This window comes from Micromys minutus (genome assembly GCF_963924665.1).
Source record: "Micromys minutus genome assembly, chromosome: 10".
Taxonomy (NCBI): domain Eukaryota; kingdom Metazoa; phylum Chordata; class Mammalia; order Rodentia; family Muridae; genus Micromys; species Micromys minutus.
The window spans coordinates 5073897-5097234 of NC_137979.1; the positions used below are offsets into that span (position 1 = coordinate 5073897).

General features: G+C 42.3%; 1 protein-coding gene across 1 annotated transcript; it reads left to right on the plus strand.

The window, feature by feature from the left end:
• Positions 1–760: 760 nt before the first annotated feature.
• PPP2CA (protein phosphatase 2 catalytic subunit alpha) lies at positions 761–21475 on the plus strand. The gene is made up of 7 exons (XM_080923142.1): positions 761–1115; positions 11772–11981; positions 16047–16220; positions 16722–16811; positions 17199–17360; positions 18651–18769; positions 19988–21475. The coding sequence occupies exons 1-7, from the start codon at positions 1014–1016 to the stop codon at positions 20058–20060; spliced, it is 930 nt and encodes a 309-aa protein (XP_080779268.1). The 5' UTR covers positions 761–1013; the 3' UTR covers positions 20061–21475.
• Positions 21476–23338: the final 1863 nt, after the last annotated feature.

Consider the following 23338-nt stretch of genomic DNA (forward strand, 5'->3'; position numbering starts at 1 on the left):
CTGCTTCTACCAACACTAGAACACAGTCTTGGCTTGGTCCTCTAATAAGTAGGACAAGATTATTTCCAGTGGGCACAGAACTCAGAGAAAAGTGAACACCGGGATGCAGAAGGCCATAGGAGAGGAAGCTAGGCTTGGACAAGGCCAGGATCGAAGGCCTACTTCAGCCCCGCCATCTTGCAGAAGCAGGTGTGTGCTGGGGGTGTCAGGTGCGCGGGCGACACATCCCAGCAGGTACACCTTCCTTCGCCTACGAATGACCTAATTAAAGGAGCCTACAAGGGCCTGAGGTGGGGAAGGTCACTCCAGGCAGCCTGCCTGGAGTCAGTTCTTGTCTCCAAAGATGTGGGACTCTCTTGTAGTTCCCAGGGCCGCCGGACAAAGGACTTTAGGGTTGCTTTTAGTCATCAGGCTGCCAGACCCCATCTGAAAAGTGTTTATTATCCAGCAGTCTTCCAGAAACACCAGGTCACAGGGAGCCAGACCTCGCCTACACGGACTGCGCATGCACCGAGTTCGCGCAGGCGCCCTGCGGAGCCTTGGGGCTCCAGGTTTACCCCGCACGCCGCTTCCAGCACTGCGCTTGCTCTGACTCTCTTCTTCCCTTCCCCCGCCACCCTCCTCGCGGGAGGACCACGCCCCAAAATCGAAGCCACTTCCTTTGGCAGCCATCTCCGCTGCGCCTGCGCCTGGGCTCCACGGTGCGCAGCTCTGGGTCCAGGCCCCACTCCGTCGCCCTCCCCGCGGCTCCCTGACGCCGGCGTGACGTCACCACGCCGGGCGGCCGCCATTACAGAAAGCCGAGTCCCGAGCTAGGGCGAGCGGAGGAGGAGGCACAGCGGCCGGCGGCCGAGCACTGCGGAGCGAGCCAGCGGGCCGGCGCCAGCGCCCAGCAGCCTCCTGGGGCCGCAGGAAGCACCCCGGGGAGCGGCGGCGGCGTGTGCGTGTGGCCCGGGTGCGGGCGGCGGCGCGGGAGCAGCGCGGAGCGGCAGCCGGTTCGGGCGGGCGGCACCATGGACGAGAAGTTGTTCACCAAGGAGCTGGACCAGTGGATCGAGCAGCTGAACGAGTGCAAGCAGCTCTCCGAGTCCCAGGTCAAGAGCCTCTGTGAGAAGGTGAGCTGCTTTAGGCCCCAGGTGCGGCCTCTGCCCGGGTCCTCCTATCAGGAGGCCGCGGGAACGGTGCAACATGGCGGCACGGAGGCCAGACCCCTCGAACCTAGCAGACCGGCGCCCCGCGCTGCCTGCGGCGACTCGCGAGGGACCCGGCGCCCCCCGCCTCCCGCGCGCTGATTGGATGGCGCCGCCACCGCGGCCTAAAATGGCGCCGCGCGCCGGGCTTCGGAGCCTCCCGGCCCGGCCCGGCAGTGCGAAGCGGGGCGGCCGGGACCCTTTGTAGACTGGTAGTACTTTGCGCCCAGGAACGAGTTCGGGACTCCTGGAGTAAAGGCATTGCTCTTGCCCTCGGGCTTGCTTCGTGGAGCGGGCGCTGCCCACAAGGCCGGACCCCAGCGCCTGTGGAAGGTCACATCGCTTTCCTGTCGTTCTTCACACATCGGCTTCTTCGGAGCCCTGTTTAAAGTGTGTGTTTAACGATTAGGAAGGTAGTCGCTAAACCCAATTTCTACGAAGGTCTTAGTGGTAGTTTGAAGAGAGGAATATAAAGTTTTCATAGTTGGACAAATGGAGAATTTGGTGAGTCATACTACACGAAGAGCTTTGGGATTGGAAATCCAGTGTCACTTTAATTTATGATGTATATGCTGACTCAAATTGGGTAGTGCGAAACCCTTCTGTGTGTAACGTACTTGGCATGGAGCCACTTATTTTTAGAGAGCAACACAAATGGGAAGAGAGTCGGTCAAATTTTTTATCCTTTCTCGTTGCAAAAGTTTTTTGAATTGTATTTTTTGTGGCTACAAGCAGTAGTAAAAATCCCCGTATTGACCGATTTTTCTATTTCCACTCCTCAAAGTGATGACTTGGTATCTCAGGTTATCTCATTCCATTGGTTTTCCCCAAGAACAGGGGAAGCAAGTTTTTCAGCTGTCAATCATGTTTTATTTTTGAAGTCTTAATTAATGCAATTTTCTACTAGAAAAATGTTCGTCTCCATTTTAGCTTCTCTTCAGAGTTAATTTAACATGTAATTTTAGTGCAGAATTATGGATTATATTAGTAATTTGTATTAACAGGAAGAATTTTTGGAATACAAAAGATACTCATTCCTTTGTAGTTTGGTATAAAAAGGAGATTCTTGAGTTTGAATATTTTCTGATGACACAATTTTCCAGAAAATGCTGAGAGTGATTGAGGTTTAAGTCAAATGTAGGTTTTTTCCCCTTCCTTCCCAAGTATCCCTGGGTGCCATGGTTATGTAGCCAGGGTAGCTTTGAACTTGTGACGTTCCTTGTGCTGGGATTACATGTGTGTGCCATGCCACACCCTACTTGAATCTCTAGTGTTTTGATTTTTGTTTCTCTCACATCAAACAAGATTGGTATTTTTAATGTTTAGAAATGAGTCTTAAAAATTACTTAATAAATATTGCCAGGTCTTAGTCTCTAATTGCTGACTCTGAGTGTAGGGGCTTCATGTGAACATTGGATGACTAGTCATTCATGTGACCACTCATTGGACTGTTAGACCTGATCACCATTTTCGTTTCCTAACTGAGTGATTGTAACTTGTTTTTCAGGTAAACAGTTTACCTGGTCTTTGTTTCTGTACTTAAAAATAGTTAAAACACATGCTCCAAGATTGCATGCTCTTAAGAAGGCAACCAGAAGATAATAAAGAATACCTTATACATGTTCTCAAGGAACTTTTAATCTAGTTGGAAAGACTAGGATAGCATTGTCAACTTGACCTCTAGAGCAATGGTTTTCAGCCTTCCCAATGCTGTGATCCTTTAATAAAATTCTTCATGTTCTGGTGATCCCAAGCCATAAAACTATTTTGTTGCTACCTCATAAGTGTAATTTTGATGGTGTTTTGAATTGTAAATATCTAGTTTGTAGGATAGCTGATATGTGATCCCTGTGAAAGGGTCATTTGGACCCCCAAAGAGCACTACTGCTCTAGAGTCACCTGGATAGGAAGTCTCAGGAATCAGTCTATCCAGATCAGGTTGGCCTATGAGCATGTTTTAGGAGCATCTTTTTTTATGCTGAGATGGGAAGACATGTCCACAGTAGATGGCACCATTCCCTAGATTGGGAGGGAGAGGTACTCAATTGTGTAAGAGTGGAGGACGCCCTCTGTGGTAAAGGTCCCAATAGACTGAGTTTGTCCCCTTCCTTATAGCATGGTGGAAAGAATGTACTTGAAGTTTTCCTCTGAGGCATACACACAGTGAATGTAACAGTGAGCATGCATTCATTGCTGTGTTTCTGATGAGGTGGTTTGAGCACCTCTCCAATTTCTGCAGCTGTGACTTTCCTGCTGTGATGAACTAGGACTGTGAACTAAAATGAACACGTCTTGAAGCCCAGCATAGTGATGTGCCCCCTTAATTCCAGCGTTCAGGAGAATCTCTGATCTACAGATGAAGTTCAAGGATAGCAAGGGCTGCCTACATAGAGAAGAACCCTTTCTCAGGATGGGAAAACAAAACTAGCTCCCCAAAGTTATTTTTGTTGAGGTCTTTATTATCAACAGGAAACTAAAGTATGGAAAGGAGTAGGACATGGACCATCAGGTAGGTTTGCTTTGGGAAGACTGTTAAAGACACACTCAGATGGGGTGAGGGCTGAAGCTTAAAATATTCAGTATTTTTCACATCTTCCTGAAACTCGGATGTGAGGCTAGTCAGCTTAGATCTCTTTTTCTCAATATGTATAGATGTTAGGATTTTAATGTATGTATGTCAACAATAGCAGTGTTGCTTCCAAGCATAAAGGATCTAAATGTGCGTCATAACAGTGGTGAGCATGGTTTTTATGTTGCTGACTCATTAAAAATAAAGATGGGCTTCAAGTTTCTGCCCAAGCTAAGCTACTGTGTGTACAAGTATGTACCTTGCTGTTTAGGGAGCTTGGTGTTTTGGCTGAGCCTATGCAGTTCTATCTTAGGCAAAGTTCCATTGACAGATTGAAAAACAAATACTATCAACTTGGTGAGTGTGGTCATACTTGTTTTTAATCCCATCACTCTGGAAGCTGATGCAGGAGGATGGCCAAGAGTCAGAGGCAGATGGACTTCTGTGAATTCAAGGCCTGTCTGTTCTATATAGTGAGTTCTAGGTCAGCCAGGACTTGGGAAACAGGCAGATCTCTGAGGACAGCCAGGGTTACATTAGAGAGGTCCTGTCTTAAATAAATATAGACATTATGATGTTATTTAGTTTAAACATTTGTTACTTAAGAATGGAAAAGGAAATTGCTTATTATTAATTTGATTAGCTGATTTGTTTGTTTTGAGACCAAGTTTTTCTGTGTAGCCCTGGCTGTCCTGGAACTCACTCTATTAACCAGGCTAGCCTTGAACTCAGATTTACCTGCCTCTGCTTCCCAGGTGCTGGGATTAAGGATTTGTGTTATCACCACCTATTGTTAAGCTAAACTTTTTGACCAAGATTACATTCTCTTTTTCCCTTTGTGATTTCTTTTATGTGTATGGGTGTTCACCTGTGTGTATGTGTGCACCATGTACCTGCCTGGTCCTCTTGGAGGTTGAGTGGAATTATGGATGGTTGTAAACCACCGAGTAGGTACTTGAAATAAAAACAAGAACGAGTGCTCTAAACTGCTGAGCCATCTCTCCCACCCCCAAGACTAAGTTCTTATATAAAGTAATATAGTTATTAATTTAAAAGGCTGTTTGGCTGTTTCCATAGCAGTATAAATATTAAGAACAAGCAGGAGCAGCATATTAGAATGTTTTCATTATACTTTGTTTGGCATAGTTACTGTAGTTGATGTAGATACAAAGCAAGGGCTTGGAAAGGTTAAGTGGCTGGAGTTAGGTTCCTTGGGGTAATGACTTCTAATCCCACTGTCCCTGTCTTGCTTTCAGAGCTCTGTTGAGGTGGTAATGAAAAGTGCATGTATAGTGGTCAAGCATGAATTGTGCACTCAGATTCTGTAAATGAAGCATTGTGTTCCTACAGCTGCCAGGCTCCGTTCATGTCAGATAGTGTTGTCCTACCGCTCTTGGAAACGGGTTCTTTCATTTTCTTGTGGCTGACTTCATTTGTCCCTCAAATAAGATTGGTGTGATGAAAATCATAGGCCATTTTGTCATATGGTATAAATTATAAAACATTGTAATAAAGATAGGTGATTTTTTTGCCATAATTTATAAAATGCTATTATTTTAATCTCCAAAGCCTCCACACACCTGTAGTATGTTCCATGGCTCCTGGCATAGAGTGGTATTGCATCTTGGATTAACTGGATGAAAAGTATGTTCATGTGTTGATTCCTAGGTCCTTCCAGTTCTCTGGGTTTGTAATTTTCTGTCTAAATGCTGACCTTAAAGGTAGATCTTGAGTAGTAGCAAGAATGATGGGCCCTGGAAACCAGACCTGGTAGTGTATAGAGTCCCAGCTATTCAGAGGTTGAGGCAGAAGGATTGCATGTTCAAAACCAGCCTGAAATCCGTCTCAAAATAAGTAAAACGAAAGCTAGGGATTTATAGTTGAGCCATACAATATAACACCTGCCTGGCTTGCACAAAGCCCAGCCACAGAAAGAGGGAATGACCCATCCTGTAGGAATGAGTGGGACAACATTCATTTCTATATTCAGTCTGGTAAATCAACATTTGTCATGTCAGAGTTAACAGTGAAGTATCCTTTGAGTGTGTAGAAATAAGCACTGAATTGGGAGTTGAATCCTGTAAGGGGACCAGCACTTTGTTGGTACTATGACTTTCTCTTATTTCATCCTCTTTACTCTAAGCTGGACTGGGTTTAGGAGGGGAAATGCTTTGTTGGTGGTGTCATTGTTTTAAATAGCTTTCTTTATAGAAATAGGGTAGGCTGAAGAAGGGAGAGTTCGCTAGCAGCCAGTTATGGGGGTGAGAGGTGACTGTTGAACAATCTGGGATAACTGCTTCATATCTTCACAGTAGAGTGGTTTTACTTATTTTTATGTATTTTGTATATAAGTACAGTGCAGTTACCTTCAGACACACTAGAAGAGGGCATTAAGGCCCCATTTCAGATGGTTGTGAGCCGCCATGTGGTTGCTGGGAATTGAACTCTGGACCTGTGGAAGAGCAGTCTTAACTGCTGAGCCATCTCTCCAACCAGGTTTTAGCTATTTATAAAGTAGGGTTGTGGATTGGAAGGGTGAGCACCGTGGGGAGAGTATGTTTCTGAGTCCTGGGTATTTAAACTGGATGACCAGCTGGCTAGTTGCTCCTCTATCCCCTTTCCTTTTTGTTTCAGTCAATTCTAGTATAAATGGTGTTTTTAAGTCCATATTTTTATGTTTTCTGGTTAATGATTATCTTGCAGATGGTAATTCTTACCCCTGTGTTGGGACAGAACAAGAGGCTTTTGCTCTAGACTGCCCCGGTAGTTTACCTGGATAAGGGCACTTGGGAAGTTGAGTTCACAAGGGCTTTGCAGAGCTGGTTGTGCTTCTGTTTTGTGTTCAATTGGTCAGCCCCTTAGGCTTTCACTGCTGAATTTTGTCTTCATGACATATCTCTCTACATAGTCTTACTAGTGTAATTTTTCACTCTAAATAGTAATAAGGTTTCAGCCATGTAGTGATGCTTTCCTTTAATCCCAACAAAGCACTTGGAACCAAGAACGTGGAAGTTGGTTCTCTACCTCTGCCAAGTGGGGCCCAGAGATTGAATTCAGTTTGTTGGGCTTGGCAGCAAAAAGCTCTTACCTGCTGAGCCATCTTGCCCTGACAAAAGAAACTTTAAAACTGACGTTAGCTTTTTTTCCATAAGATATCTGAGGGTTAATGTCTTCTTCCATAGACTACCCAAGGGCAAAATTTGTGAAATACAGAACATCTATAGTAAACCATATTATTCAATTATGGATCATCCAATGAGCTGCATTGAATTTACAAGAGCATATCTTGGTTAGGAAGCAACTGAACACAGCCTTCCCTTGGTGGGGGCTTGACCTGGTTTTGGCTCCTGGCTTGGGATCTGCTGCTTAGTTGGGCCTTGACATCCACAAGGAGTACAGGTGTGTTGTCCTCTCTTACTGGTTGATCCGTGGTTAAGGAGAGCTTGATGATGGTGGGCTTCCGTGTGCATGCTTGCTTCTGCAGGGCCATTCTTAGGATCTTTGACTACCTATAGAAGAAACTATATCTTAGATTGGTGGAAGGTGGGGGAAGGTGAGAAACAGGCATGGTTGTGGATATCTCAGCACTGTCTTTCAGTTTTCAAAGCCCTGGGTTTGGTTTTTGGGATGGCAGGAACAACTTCTGTGCTTTCGGTGTCGTTTTGATGAATAGCTGGAGTTGGAGTCATGTGCTTCTAAGTCAGCCGGTCTTAACTTTGGTGGTGGGTCCCTTATTGGACTTTACATTACCATTCATAACAGTAGCAAAATTACAGTTACAAAATAACAACAAGTAGTTTTATGGTTGGGGTCACTACAACATGAGGAACTGTCCACTGCTCAGTTTAAGTATTTTAAAGATTTATGTATGTGAGTACATTATAGACACACCAGAAGAGGGCATTAAATCCCATTACAGATGGTTGTGAGCTACCAAGTGGTTGTTGGGGATTGAACTCAAGACCTGGAAAAGCAGTCTGAGCCATCTTTCCAGCAAAGAGGATGACTTTTTCTATAGTATAAGTTAACTAGAAATGAAAAAACTATGTGCCCATCAAGGAAATGATGAGTAAGTGGTCGGGTTTTTCTTAAATTGTTGTCTTCTTTAAACAGTCCTACCCTAGATGAGTTACAAGGTCTACTTCACACAAGCAAGCCTGCTTTTCTGTCATCTTATTTGATGATTGGAATGGCCCATATTTAAGAATGTCCAGTCTATAGTCTGTAGGTAACAGGGCAGGTTCACGATAAGACCTTATTTAATATAATAGCCTGTTTCTAGTTTTAACCTTATTTTAGGGAGTTTCTATTAGATCTTTTCCCAATCTGTGTTATTTGACTGAATTTCAGAAGGGTTCTGGTGACTCAATTATTATGGTATTAAATTACATTATTTTTAAAACTTTATGGGTTTGTTTTAAGATAAGGTTTCTCTATGTAGCCCCAGCTGTTCTCAAACTCAGAAATTTGTCTGCCTCTGCCTTCCAAATGTTAGGGTTAAAGGGTTCTTTTGTTTTGTTCTTTGTCTGTTTTGTTAAGTGTTGCATTAGCAGAGAAATTTGAAGGCTTGAGTTTTTCTTTTTCCAGACAGGGTCTCTACTATGTAGCTCTGACTTTCTTGAACACTTTTATAGACCACAATCACAGAGATCCATCTGCCTCCCCAAGGTCTGCATCATCATAAACCCAGCCTGGACAAAACGTTTTGGAGGAAGCTGAAAGGGGACGGGGGGGGGGGGGTGTCAGTGAGGTGACTCAGTTGTTAAGGTTTCTACCAAGCCTGGCTGCCTGAGTTTGATTCCCAGGCCCCACATGGTGGGAAAAGAGACTTCCATAAATTGAGTGATGAATGCACGCATACCATGGTTCACAGGCATGTTTCTCCCTCTGCTTCCACTACAGAAATGTGATGATTAAAAAAAAATGTTTTCTTTTGCTTTGGGTACAAGAGTAAAATGTCAGTATGAGAATAGACCATTTTAAACACTCCAGTGTTCTAACACTAATCAAATAATTTTGAAAAGCTCTACCACATTGAAGAGTTGTAGTATATCCAGCTTTGAAAGCAGACTGATGAAGGCCTACAGTCTTGGTTCCATTAAAGGGCTGCAGAGGCTGGATGAGGTAGTGCTTAATTCTTAATGTCAATACTGGGCAAAGGCTGAGTTGGAGGCCAGCCTGGTATACATGGAGAGATCTTGACTTTAAAAACAAAACAAAACTGCTGGGTGGCGGAGCTCCCCTTTAATCTCACCACTCAGGATGCAGAGAGGCAGGCAGATCTCTTAGTTTAAGGCAGGCTTGGTTATTCTACAGAGGAAGTTTCAGGACAGCAAGAGCTGCACAGAAAAACCCTGTCTAAAACAATAAAAATAAGTAAATGAATGAGTAGATAAATAAGGTAAAGATTTGGAAGGTCATGAAGGTTCTTAAGGCCAGCTCTCTGACATATGTCTCTTAGTTTTCCTAGTTGCACAATAATCTGCATTTACAGCCTTTATTGTCTTGGCGTTTAAAGTAGTGTATTTTGGTGTAGTAATTATCTTAGTGTTGATAAATTGAGACAAAAATCATAAAAATCACATATAAAACCAATTCTATGTCTGGCTCACAACCACCTGTGACTTTAATTCCAGCAGATTTGATGCCCTCTTTTGGCTTCTGTGGATACTTGTACATATGTAGCATACAAACATAAAATACCCATAAAGATTATTTTTAATGATTTATTTAATATATGTGAGTACATTGTAACTATCTTCAGACACACAGAAGAGGGCATCAGATCCCATTACAGATGGTTGTGAGCCACCATGTGGTTGCTGGGATTAGAACTCAGGACCTCTGGAAGAGCAGTCAGTGTTCTTAACCACTGAGTCATCTCTTCAGCCCATTTGTTTTTTTGTGCATTGACATTTTGCCTTCATGTGTGTGAGGGTGTCAGGTCACTTGGAACTGGAGTTAGAAATAGTTGTTAGAAACAGTTGTAAGCTGCCATGTGGGTTCTGGGAATTGAACCCTGGTCCTAGAAGAGCAACCCTTTAACCATTACTGAGCCATCTCTCTAGCCCCCAATTAAAAAACATTTTTTTAAGCCTTACTATTGAAGCATGTGAGAGTGTATGTTCCACACTGATCAGAGAGGTCAAGATTCTCTTCTTTCACAATATGGGGGCCATATATGAAACTCAGGTCATCAGGTTTGGTAGCAAAGTGCCTTTACTGCTGAGCCAGCTCTCCAACCCGTTAAAACATTTTTAATAGGTGGCTTGATTCCATCTGATATATACCACTGCTTTTTTCCTATGTTTCCTTTTTCCAAATTTTTCTGAAATTTGGTCAGGGCAGGAAGAGAAAGACCTGACTGGCTTTTCTCAAATCTACTTACTGTTCAAATTTTAATTTTTGCTGCATTTGATCACATTCAGGTCATTGGAGTTAGTGGTGGGCACTTTTATCCTTTGAGCCATCTTGCTGGCCTTAACTTCCCCAGATTTGGAAGTTAACATTTTTCACTTAATGTTCATCTTTTTCATTTTCACTGTGATAGTGCTGATGTTAAATGTGCAATTTACTGGACAACATGCGTAAGTTCACGTGTCGTATCTATCTGCTCCCAGGAATAGAGCTCTACATGGGTGCAGAGGAGCAAATCCTAGTTTGACTGTAGTTAGGGGGTCTCTATATTCACCAAAAATTGAGCGTTGAGTCTGCATTAAGAACGGAGAGGCATTGTGTCTAGAAGTAGGCTCCCCAAAGTCTTTGGAGAGAAAAAAAATAGTGATTCTTCAGCGTCTTTGTACTTAGGGCAGCATGGGTAGATGTGAGGGGGAACTTCAGTGTTACTGATAGGCTCCATTTTCAAAGCATAGAGACTGGTGTTTCAAATGTGTAACTCAGGTTTCCTTCATCTTAAATTGTGGTAATGTTGTTTCCAGTAGGCATCTTTGTTCTCGATGTGGGGCGGGGGTTTCTTTTGAAAGAGGATCTCCATGTGTAATTGTCCCGTCTGGCCCTGAATTCTGTGATTACAGGCTAGTTGAATTTTAGTATGAGCAGTTGGTTGTGTATCTAATTAAAATGGTCTGCCTTTCCTTCCTCATACTTAGTCTTCTTGTTCATTAAGTCTGTTCTTTTTCTCCTTACTTAATTACAGCCTTTCTCTTCTTTGCCGTGGGAATGACCTGTTTCACACACCAGTGTCTAGCACAGGGTGGAGTCGCTCAGATGGTATAAAAAAAGTTGTCTTCTAGTATTCATTTTTAGCATACACAGTTGTCTATTGATTGAATGATCATTCCTAAACGCAGCCTAGAATGCCTGTATGCTACACTGGATATTCTAAGATAAGAACTTTATATTTCTTTATAGAGAAATAGAATGAAATGGGGTGGGGGAGTTAAATGTCTTAAATCAAGATCAAAAAACCTCAAAGCCTGAGGGGCTAGCATTAGGCGCTCTTTTTTTCTCCCCTCTTTTAAATTTATTTACCTTTTTGTATTTCTCTGTACCACTTCTGTGCAGTGCCCTCAGAGGCCAGGTTAAGTATTGGGTCACCTAGAACTACAAACAGGTGTGAGCCACCATCTGAGTGTTGAGAATTGACTTTGGAAGATCAGCCAATGCTCTTAACCACAGAGTCATTTCTACAGCCCAGATCTTGTTCATTTTCATCAATCTTGTGTGGATGCTACTGGTGTCTTCAGTATTCTAGTGAGATAGGAATTTGACCTTCCAGAGGTCCTGAGTTCAATTCCCAGCAACCACATGGTGGCTCACAACCATCTGTAATGAGATCCAGTACCGACTTCTGGTGTGCCTGAGGACAGCAACAGTGTACTCATAGATAAAATAAGTAAACCTTTTAAAATATATAATTAAATTAAAAAATATATCAGTCTTGTGTTGCAAATGCCTATGGTTTCATGTTTTACAGGTTCTATTTCTTAAAAGATCTTTGTTAGTGCTGTTTAATGCTGAATGTATTGCTTTATTTTTTTCTTTATCTGTAGGCTAAAGAAATCCTGACAAAAGAATCCAACGTGCAAGAGGTTCGATGTCCAGTCACTGTGTGTGGAGATGTTCATGGGCAATTTCATGACCTCATGGAACTCTTTAGAATTGGTGGTAAATCACCAGATACAAATTACTTGTTTATGGGAGACTATGTGGACAGAGGATATTACTCTGTTGAAACAGTTACACTGCTTGTAGCTCTTAAGGTAATTTTACTTATTTTGTTTGAGCCTTTTGAACTAGGTAAGAGCTGTCTGAAATGTTCTTTTCCTACCACTATTTGTTACATTCATCTCAGTCTTAAATTTTAGAATATCACATTTAGGAATGCAAAATAATGTAATTGTCAGCTTAATCATCACGTCTGCTTTCGGAGCTAGGGAGTGGTTCAGAACACAGTGCGATGGGATACCTCAGGTTTTAAGTTGTTTGGTTTGGTTGTGTTGTTTTTTAAGACAGTCTCAATGCATAGCTATGGCTGTCTTGAAACTCACTGTGTTAACCAAGCTAGTCTCAAACTCAGTTCACAGCTGCCTCTGTCTTACAAGTGCTGTGATTGAAGGTGTGCGTCACTATGTCCAGCTGGGTTTTTTTAGTGTTAGCAAACCGGTCAAGTAGAACTTTTAGTTTAGTGCATTGGCTATCGAAGTAATACAGCTGCCTTGACATAAAGAACTGAGAGGAAAGAATCCGATTTCTGTGAAGAAGATATGTTGTCTTTAATATTAGAAAAGGAATTTGATCCACATGTTCAAGAGTGAGCAAATACAAGCAGTTTGTTCTCAGGGAGGTGTGTGCAGGCATCGCACACACCTAGTAACGATTAGAATGAGAGCTGAAGTGTGCAATCCCAATACTGGTAAAGCCCAGATAAAAGGCTTGAGAGTTGAGGCCAGCCTGGCTTATGCAATAAAAAACTTTTTTTTTTTTTTTTTTTTTTTTTTTTAATGAAATGAATCGAATTTTGGAAACCATGGTGTCGTTTGTGGCCCTGAAGTGTTGAGGTTAAGAGCACTGGAGTCTGGAGAGATGGCTCAGTGGTTAAGAGCACTGACTGCTCTTCCACAAGGCCTGAATTCAATTCAATTCTCAGTGACCACCTGGTGAGATCTGATGCCCTCTTCTGGTGTGTCTGAAGATGGCAACAGTGTAGTCACATACATAAAATAAACAAATCTAAAAAGATGAAGACCCCGCACTGACACATGTGGCATTGATTTTAAGGCATCTGCCTTAAAGTGTTGCTTGGCTTTGCCTCAGGAGGGTAAAGCTTTACTTCCTTTTCTAGGCAGCATTCTCATTTTTATCACAGAATAGTACGAACAAGAAACTTGCTGTCGATGATTTTCTAATCTTAGAGAAGCAGTTTGAGCTAGAACTGACTTTGATTAGTGTCTGTATTACATAGAATTATCAAGTGCAGAGTTCTGAGTACATGGTGGGCAGTTTGTGCAGTGACTCCAGAAACTCTGACACTGACATCACCCACTGGAGTGGAAGGAGTGGGCTGCCTTTAAGAGGTCATACTACTACTGGGCACTTCAAGGGCAGAGGCTAGCTAGTTGAATGGTAGCATGATCCAACCACCGCAGAAAGCACTCACCAGCCAAGACTCCATAGTGAGACCCTGTCTCAAAAAACAAACACCAACAACAGAATTTATGTACCAAGGACTAAGGTTGCACTGTTGTCTTCCTAAATGTCAGAAGCCCAGATCCTAGTTCCATGTACCCCAGAGTGTGACTGTACATAATTCCAACCCCAAGGAGGCAGAGACAAGAATTCCTGACACTCACTGCTCAGCTAGCTTAGCCTAGTGAGCTCCAGGACAGTGAGACACTATCTAAGGAGGTAGGTGGCCATTTCTGAGGATGATACCAAAGTTTGTCCTCTAGCTCCAGGTGTAAATGAACATAGGGAAGAAGATGGGAGACCACATGGAGAGAACATCAGTCTGTAAATGAAGAAGACCCCCAGCTCTGCTGACCCCGTGGAGGACAAGCATCCCTGCAGTGTATGGGCTCACTCTGAGACTAATGGCAGCCTTAGCAAATGAACCCTGGGAAAGGTTGTCCGTTCTCAAGTGGTGTCTGAATAGATGTATCAACAAATCCTTGGCCTCAGTTAATAGCAAGGTTTTTAAATCTAGGAGAAAAGAATATCTTTTGCTCTTAGTTAGGCTCAAGCTTTGTGTTCACAGAACAATGATCCAGGGCCTGGAGATGCAGCCTGGTATCTATAGTATTTGGTTAGCACACAAGAAGCCCTAGATTTGACCTCCAACACTGTATAAGTATGCTTATAATTCTAACACTCAGAAGATGGAGGCAGGAGGAGCAGTTCCAGACTATCATTGGATATGTAAAACCCTGCCTCAAATTTTTATTTTTTTTTTAAAAAAAGGGGCAAGAAAATTTAATTTATTAAAATTGAGATTTTTCTTTTATTCTTAAAAAGGTGCAGCAAAGTTTATAAAAGCACTTGTTTAAATTGCTTTTTTGGTGCTTCATATTGAACTCAGCCTCTTGCATGCTAGCACAGATTCAGCCTTAACTTGAAATTTAAACATTTCTGTGCTTGCTTTTTAATTTTGTGTGACTCGGGCACATACATGCCACTAAGTATGTGTGGTAGTCAGTTCTCTCCTTCCACCATATGGGTTTTAGAGATCAAACTGGCAGCTAACTGAATAAAATATAGCCGTATTGTGTCCACTTGGGCTATCTTGAGGCAATGAGGTGACACAGTGGGTAAAAGACAGATACCACTAAACCTGATGACCTGAATTTGAACACTGGAATACACATGGGTGAAATGAAAGGACACATTGCACTCACAATAAATGAAATGTAATTTTAAAATCAAGCTTGGTGACAGGCCCCTTTGCTGTCGGTCATCTCATAAGATAGGTCTTACTATTTTTATTGTGGTGTGGATCTGAGGAGTATTCTAATTATACAGAATATCTTCCTGGGGCTACTCCCAAGTCCTCAAGTTGGTTGCAGTCTTTTAGTGTTGGGATTACAAGCATGTGAAGACAGATTTCTTAAGACAGGGTCAGGCTGTAAGAAGCTTCAAACACTGATCCTTCTGCCTTTCCCACATCCTAGGATTATAGACATGGACCACTATGCCTAACCTTATGTAATCTAATTTTAAATGGGCAAAGTACTTAAGGGCTACTTCACACTAGAAGATAAGAACGTGGTTAGTTAACATCATTAGTCATTAGGAAAATCTTACATTAAAGTCATAAGGCCAAGTACTTCATGCCTTTTTCTAAGACAGCGGCTACAGTCAATACCAAGTGTAGATGAATGTGCTTCTCATCCATTCCTGACAACAATGTGAGATGACCTAGCCACTTTAAAGACTTGATAAAGTTGCATCTTAATCGGTCATGTAGCCCAATAGCTACACTACACTCAAGGAATATGCTCAGGAAATGAAAGCACTGGGGCAGATGTGCTCAGTAACTGACAACACATGAGGCATGGGATGTGGCCTCCCTGAATGCTAGTGTGCAGCTGTGAATGGTAATTGGTAAGCATTTTATAAACCTTTAAAATGTTTATAATCATCAGGCCATGGTAGCATATGCCTTTAATCTCAGAGCTCAAGAGGCAGAAGCAGGTGGATCTTCTTGAGTTCAAGGACAGCCAGAGCTACACAGAAACCCACTCTTGAAAAACAACAATTTTTTTTAAAGATTTATTTATCTATTATATATAAGTACACTGAAACTGTCTTCAGACACACACCAGAAGAGGGCGTCAGATCCCATTACAGATGGTTATGAGCCACCATGTGGTTGCTGGGATTTGAACTCAGGACCTCTGGAAGAGCAGTCAGTGCTCTTAACAAATGTGCCATCTCTCTAGTCCCAACAAAATTTTTTTTAAGTTAATAATCTTAAGTTCATTTCATTATTTCACTGAAATTTAGAGATGTACACCTCTTAATCCCTCCTCTCAGTTTGGAACTCTGGATTCTCCTACAGAAAGTTTTTTTTTTTTTTTTTTTAAGAATTATTTATTTTATTTATATGAGTACACTGTTGCTGTCTTCAGACACACCAGAAGAGGGCAGTAGAGCTTATTAAGGATGGTTGTGAGCCACCATGTGGTTGCTGGGAAATGAACTCAGGACCTCTGGAAGAACAGTCAGTGCTCTTAACCTCTGAGCCATCTCTCCAGCCCCAGAAAGTTTTATAAAATGTCTATTGTCTTTTCTTTTGGAAAGAGCTAGCATCTGTTGTTCACTTTCTTTAGGTTCGTTACCGAGAGCGCATCACCATACTCCGAGGGAACCACGAGAGCAGACAGATCACACAAGTTTATGGTTTCTACGATGAGTGTTTAAGGAAATACGGAAATGCAAACGTCTGGAAATACTTCACAGACCTTTTTGACTATCTTCCTCTCACTGCCTTGGTGGATGGGCAGGTGTGTATACCATAGAACTCAGTGCTGGTTTCCTTTCCAATAATCTGCTTTCTTGGTGTTAACAGGGTACTGATTTATAGCTTCTGTCCCTTTGGGGATACTGATAGGTTATTTTTCTGTGTGCTGAACTGTCGGGTTAGAGTCTTGGGCGAGGAAAATGTAACCCATTCGGCCTTGGGGGCTGTTTGTAGAGGGGTCTGGGAGGTGTAAGGGATTGTTTGCCGGTCCTGAGTATGAGGATGGCTACCAGTCTCTGGAGGAACTATGAGTTAAGCTAGAGAAACACTTTCTTGAAGGAATCTCAGTGATGATAGTTGGTCAAGAGCAAGAACAGACAATCAGTTGTGATTAGGGCAGAACAATAGCCAGTTCTTCTGGGTCCGTCCTCGTTGGAACAGCTTAGAACTGATGTAGCTAAAAGGTGGAGGTTCCTGCTGAAGTGTAATCCAGAGGTTTTAGTTTCTCTTAGGTGTAGTTACCATTTGTAATCAATCTTTTTAGATCTTCTGTCTACATGGTGGTCTCTCACCATCCATAGACACACTGGATCACATCAGAGCACTTGATCGCCTACAAGAAGTTCCTCATGAGGTATGGCTTTGAAAAATTCTCAGAAACTCTTTATTTAGGAAGAATAAAAGTTGTTTAGCTGTAGCCTAATTTATCTATGTTCACTCAGGTTTTCAAAATGAAATGACATGAGGCCCTTACCATTGCTCATTAAAAGTTTAGAAGCCTTCCTTGTCATCACCACTAGCCCATCTGTCTTGGATACACGGGCAGATGGGACAAGCTACTGAGCACACTGTGTCTTGTGGGAACTGCTTCCCATTTCAGAGGTACCCCAGCTGCAAAATCCAGGCTGTGTGCAGCAGACATACTCAGAATGTGATTTTATAGAGTGGTGTTGATTCTGGTGAATTCTCAATTGAATTCTACATGTGGAAGTCGGTTTTATAACTTGTACCTGCTTTTTAGGGTCCAATGTGTGACTTGCTGTGGTCAGATCCAGATGACCGTGGTGGCTGGGGGATATCTCCTCGGGGAGCTGGTTATACCTTTGGCCAAGATATTTCTGAAACATTTAATCATGCCAATGGCCTCACATTGGTGTCCAGAGCTCACCAGCTGGTGATGGAGGTATGTTCTTTTCTTGAAACCTGTCAGACTAACTTTGTAGTAACCGAAGGAATGGAGTTTGACACTGATGCCATCAGGGAGATGTTCTTTGTTCCTCTTCAGTAGATGGACAGTCAAAAGAAAGTCAGGTCTGTGATTGGTGGCTCAGATTGTTAATGACTGGGGGGCTTGGGATTGGATGATGAAAGGGTGAAAATGTAGAGCAATGAAGAAGGGTATAATGTGGTAGTGGTTTATTTCACATTTATCTAGTATGTCTGTGTAGGAAAAGAAACATCAAAATGTCGATGTCCTTTGGGTAACTGGCTTGTAGGTGATTTAAAAGGAGCCTTTCCTCTGTGGGGTTCTTACCTTAACATTGACTACCGTACTTTGAGAAAGGAGACATGGAACATTCAGTCTATGGCTCTTCTACAAGAGTTCGTTGTCGGTACTGATGGTCAGCCAAGCATAGTGGTACGTTCCTTGTTGGTTCATTAGTTAGCTAGTTTGCTGGTTGGCTGGCTGGTTGGTTAATTGGTGGTTGGTTTGAGAGGCTGCAGCCGAACTGCCTTGTAATCCAGACTAGCTTAGACTGTATAGTGAGACCCTATCTCAAAAAAAAATTGTTTTTTATTTTAAAATCAATTTAGGGTTTTACTGCTATGAACAGACACCATGACCAAGGCAACCACAACATTTAATTGTGGCTGGTTCCCAGGTTCAGAGGTTCAGTCCATTATCAAGGCAGACATGGTGCAGGAGGAGCTGAGAGTTCTACATCTTCATCTGAAGGCTGCTAGCAGAATTCTGTCTTCCAGGCAGCTAGGATGGGGGTCTTAAAGCCACAGTGACATACCCACTCCTACAGGGCCACATCTACTAATAGTGCCACTCCCTGGGCCTAGCATATACAAAACATCAAAAGAGCATGTCAGTAAAAGACACATTTATAGATGTATTTGGTGATAGGTAATACTTGTTTAGTTGCTTGGTTGGTTATGGTCTCCATGTAGATTTGGCTGGCCTCAAACTCAGAGATTCACCTCCTTCTGCCTCCTGGGATTAAAGGTGTGTGCCACCATGCCTGGCTTGTTTTTAAATGCTTAAAACAAGGGGAGGGGAGTGGTTTGGAAAGATGGCTCAGCAATTAAGAGCACTGACTGGTCTACCAGAGGTCCTGAGTTCAATTCCCAGAAACCACATGGTGACTCACAGCCACCTGTAATGGGATCTGATGCCCTCTTCTGGTGTGTTTGAAGAGAGCAACAATGTACTTACATAAAACATTTTTTTTCTCTTTTCTTACAGGGATATAACTGGTGCCATGACCGGAATGTAGTAACAATTTTCAGTGCTCCAAACTATTGCTATCGTTGTGGTAACCAAGCTGCAATCATGGAACTTGACGACACTCTTAAGTATTCTTTGTAAGTATCTACTCTGAGCTGCTTTGTGTTGTCCAGCTCTGCTTAAGCCAGAGCACAGGTTGACTTTTGACTACATTTTTGTTGGAATGGATCTACACTTAACAGAAACTAGCTTCTCTTGTTTGGAGCCTGGTATAAATTACTAGGTCTTCAGTTTGTTTGTAACAGGGTCTTACTATATAGCTCTGATTGTCCTGGAATTCACTGTGTAGACCAGACTGGCCTTGAACTCAGGGGTCCATCCTCGTTCTCCCAGTTGCTAGAACCTGTGCTGCCGTGCTCATCAATCATGAAGTGCAGTTTTAACCCAGGTTCAAAGCTGTAATCTTAGCATTTGGGATGAGGCAAGGGTGAGAGAGCTGCAAAGTTAAGGACATCCTTGACTACTTTTTCTTTTACTGTGATAAAATTCAGTGTCCGAAATAGGGGAGCAGTTCACCCTATAGTCATAGTTTATGGCCCACCCTTGAGGGGAAGTTGAGGCAGGAGCTAATAATGACTCCTCAACTAACATCCATGGTCTAGATGTAATTTTACATTCCACCAGAGGCAGGAGGATCTCTGAGTTTGTATAGAGAGTTCTGTGGGCTATATTAGGAAACCATGACTCAAAACAAAAAAGCAGAGGTGGTGTGTGTGGGCCCTTGCTTGCTGCTTATGTTGTTAGTTTTCTTCATTCTTAAACACATCAGGGCTCCCTCCCTAGGGAATGCTGACAGCCACATTGGGCTTGGTATTATACCAGTTAAGACAGTCTTCCACAGACATGCTCACAGGTCAACCTGGTTTACATAAGTCTAGTCCTCTGTTGAAACTGTTCTTAGGTGATTATTCTCTTGTGTCAGCTTAACAGTTAAAACTAACCATGTGTGAACAGCAACTTGAAATGGGTTCTTGTGGCTTTAATCAGCCAGAACTCATCAGTCCACTGGCCTCTGCCTGTCAAGTGCTGAATTATTTTGTATTTGTGGCCCAAGTGGGTCTAGAACTGTAATCCTCTTGCCTCCATTTCCCAAGTGCTAATGTTAGAGCTGTGCCCCAGTATATGTAGTTCTATTAGAATTGGGTTCTAGTCTTTTAAAATATACTGAGACTGGATAGGGAATAGACCGTACAATTTGAAAAATTGAAGATCTTAATTTTTTTTTTAAGATCTTAATTTTGATAAATACGTGGGTGTCTTAGAATAGAAACAGTGAGTCTTACTTTGTTTTTCAGCTTGCAGTTTGATCCAGCACCTCGCAGAGGCGAGCCACATGTCACTCGTCGTACCCCGGACTACTTCCTGTAATGGAATGTAAACTTGTACAGTATTGCCATGAACCGTATATTGACCTAATGGAAATGGGAAGAGCAACAGTAACTCCAAAGTGTCAGAAAATAGTTAACATTCAAAAAACTTGTTTTCACACGGACCAAAAGATGTGCCATATAAAAATACAAAGCCTCTTGTCATCAACAGCCGTGACCACTTTAGAATGAACCAGTTCATTGCATGCTGACGCGACATTGTTGGTCAAGAATCCAGTTTCTGGCATAGCGCTATTTGTAGTTACTTTTGCTTTCTTGAGAGACTGCAGATGTAGGATATAAACATTAACACCTGTGAGTCCAGTTGACTTCCACTTAGCTGTAGCTTACTCAGCATGACTGTAGATGAGGATAGCAAACAATCATTGGAGCTTAATGAACATTTTTAAATAAGTACCAAGGCCTCCCCTCTTGTTGTGTTTCTTTCAGGGATACCATTAATTTAATTGTATGATTTGTCTGCACTCAGTTTCTCCCCTTCTCAAATCTCAGCCCCGCGTTGTTCTTTGTTACTGTCAGAAAACCTGGTGAGTTGTTTTGAACAGAACTGTTTCCCTCCTGTGAGATGATGTCACTGCACAAGTCACTGCAGTGTTTTCATAATAAACTTGAGAACCGAGAAAGTCAGGTTTGAACTGTATCCGTGGGCACGACTGGTGCTGTTTATTAAACAACATAAATCTATTGATCAATTTCAGAATTTGTAGAATTCCAGGTAAAGAAAAATAAAGATCAAGGCCACTGTGTAACCTCTCTGGCAACTCCTTGGTGTTCTTCAGAAGAACTTGGGGACTTGTTTGTCTGACATACTGCAGTTTGTCTTGCTGCTGGCCTGCGCTTGTGAAAGGAAATCTGTGCCGCTTCAGTAGGAATTGACTGTTAAACCGTAGGACTTGAGAGTTACGTTTCTAGGATTTCACTTAAAATGGCATGTTTTCAGGTAGAACTTTAACTAAATGATGTGTCTCATTAGTGTAGTTTCTGGTTACAAATATATTGCTATGTATATTTCATGGACTCTGAAATGATTGACAGAACGGTAAGTTCTTTAACATTTGTATATTTCCTGTCAAGTCATGTGATCTTAGAGTTAGTTAAACTTGTCTCAGATAAGCTGTTAGAACCTTAGCTTGTGTTCCTTAACTAGTAAATCAGTGCAGCTGAGTGGAAACGAAGCTGACTTGGGATTGTGTTTTGTCCCAGCCCCAGAATGGTGCCTGAGTGCCAGTGCTCAGCAGTGATGGGTTTTCCTTTCTGTTCTTTGACTCGGCGTAAAACCGGACACAGTTCTTCTGTGGGGACTGAATATTTGCTATATTAAGCTACCTGGGCAAACATCAGAATGCTGGATCATTACTGTGTGAGTGTAGTAAATAAATGTTTCCTTGCTTTGTACTGTGTTGAATTTGGAACCAACAGTGATGTTACAACATTGCCCTGTATAAAGAAGACAGTTTATGAATTAAGTTTCCAAATCAAAAGACACTACTTAGTTTTTCTAGGTGTCTCCCTTTTATTCTTTGCCAAGTTAGAAGAAGCATATTCTCCAGCCTGTTATTTTTGCTACTTTGTCTTTTTCCTGGCCAAACAAGTAACATCTATGTTCAGCACCTTTTTTTTTTCTTTTTTAATTAGGGTAGATTGTGGGAAGGGCAGGAGACAGGGTCTTGCTGTATGGCCCTGAGTGTCTTGGAACTTGTTATATCGGCCAAGCTGTCCTGGAACCCATGGGTGATCTTGCCTGCACATGCCACCGTGCCTGAATTAATAATGTACGGCACTTCTGATCCAACAGTCAAGGGAGATGGATAGCAAAGGGTTTTAATCGAGTCTGCAATTGACACGTGTCATATACATATAGATTCTCTGAATGGGTCTTGTAGCAAAGATTGCTTGGTTTTAAAATTATTCAGAGGCAATTACTAGGCTTCCTATCTATATTTGAAAATTTAGATACTACAGTGAGATTGCCATAATTTTTTAAGCCACTTAAGAGCAGAAAATTACCAAGAATGGGTGGGTGTTGCAGAGGAGTCTGCACAGGTGCTTAAGAGTTAATTTTTTAGCTCCCAGCCACCTAAAACTTAAGCCCCAGAGCCTGTAGCACCCTCTTCTGGCCTCCAACATCAGGCACACACATGGTATACATACCTGCAGGCAAACCACTTATGTAAAATAAAAATGAGTGTTTTTTTAAAGAAGTGTTAATGACTACAAATGTAGTTCATTGGTAGAGCACTCATATACTGTGCCCTGTGTTCCATCTCTAAAAGTTGTATAATATGGCACAGATATGACTCAGCATTTTGGAGGCAGATAGTGGATCTCTATCCTAAGAATGAGCACTTCACAGAACTTTACTTTGGATCTGGTAAAGACAGACACTTAACACCAAACCTGAAGACTGAAGCTCAGTCCATGGGATCTGCGTGGTGAAAGGAGAGAACCAACTCCTGCCTGCAAGTTGTCCTCTGATCTCCATATACAAATAGTGATGTATATACCCCCATACACAGGTGTTTCAAAAAATAATTTGGGGGTTGGAGAGTGGAACTAAATTATAGCACACACTGCTCTTGAAGAGGATCCACACCCACCTCTGAAGCCTCACAGTTCCCTGTGACTTCAGCTCCAGGGGATTTGGTGCCTCAGGACATCAGCATTCCTGTGCACATAAATATATGTATCTGTACACATAAAAATTTTTTAATTTGCTTTGAAACAATTTATAAAGCTTATTGTTGGGTTTGAGTACTTGAAAATATGCATAATGTTTTTAGTAAAACAAAAACAATGTCATATTTAAAGGGTACCAGGGAATGTCTTGAGATTTGTAAGTTGGGTAATGTTTAACATCAGGCTATGTATGCCTCAAAAATTTATCATTATGGTCCTTCTAGCTATTTAAAATGAAATGTACGGTATGGGGGTTTGTTGCTACCTACCTGTGTGATGGCACATCAGAGCCTCTTGAAACCTTCAGTGACCATTGGGAAACTGCTGGGTTTGCCTTCCTTCATTACAAATGCAGAAGGTTTATTACTTATGTGTGTGGTTCCCACAAAAGCCTCTAAATCCTCTGGAAGGGCAGCAGTGATTTCTGTGGTATTTGATCTAGATGTCCTCATTTTATTTTAATTATTTGGAGGAAATCCTGGGCATTGTATGTCTAGGGTTGAGAACCATTGCTTGGCAGGGCATGGTGGCTCTCATCTGTGTGCACTGGGGAGGCAGAGGCAGGTGGGTGGAATTACAGCT

Bases quoted from the DNA above. Each gene is read 5' to 3' on its own strand.
- PPP2CA (XM_080923142.1), top strand. From the start codon at position 1,014: ATGGACGAGAAGTTGTTCACCAAGGAGCTGGACCAGTGGATCGAGCAG. The intron at 1,116-11,771 runs GTGAGCTGCTTT...CTTTATCTGTAG, and splicing joins TCAAGAGCCTCTGTGAGAAG to GCTAAAGAAATCCTGACAAA. The intron at 16,812-17,198 runs GTATGGCTTTGA...CCTGCTTTTTAG, and splicing joins TACAAGAAGTTCCTCATGAG to GGTCCAATGTGTGACTTGCT.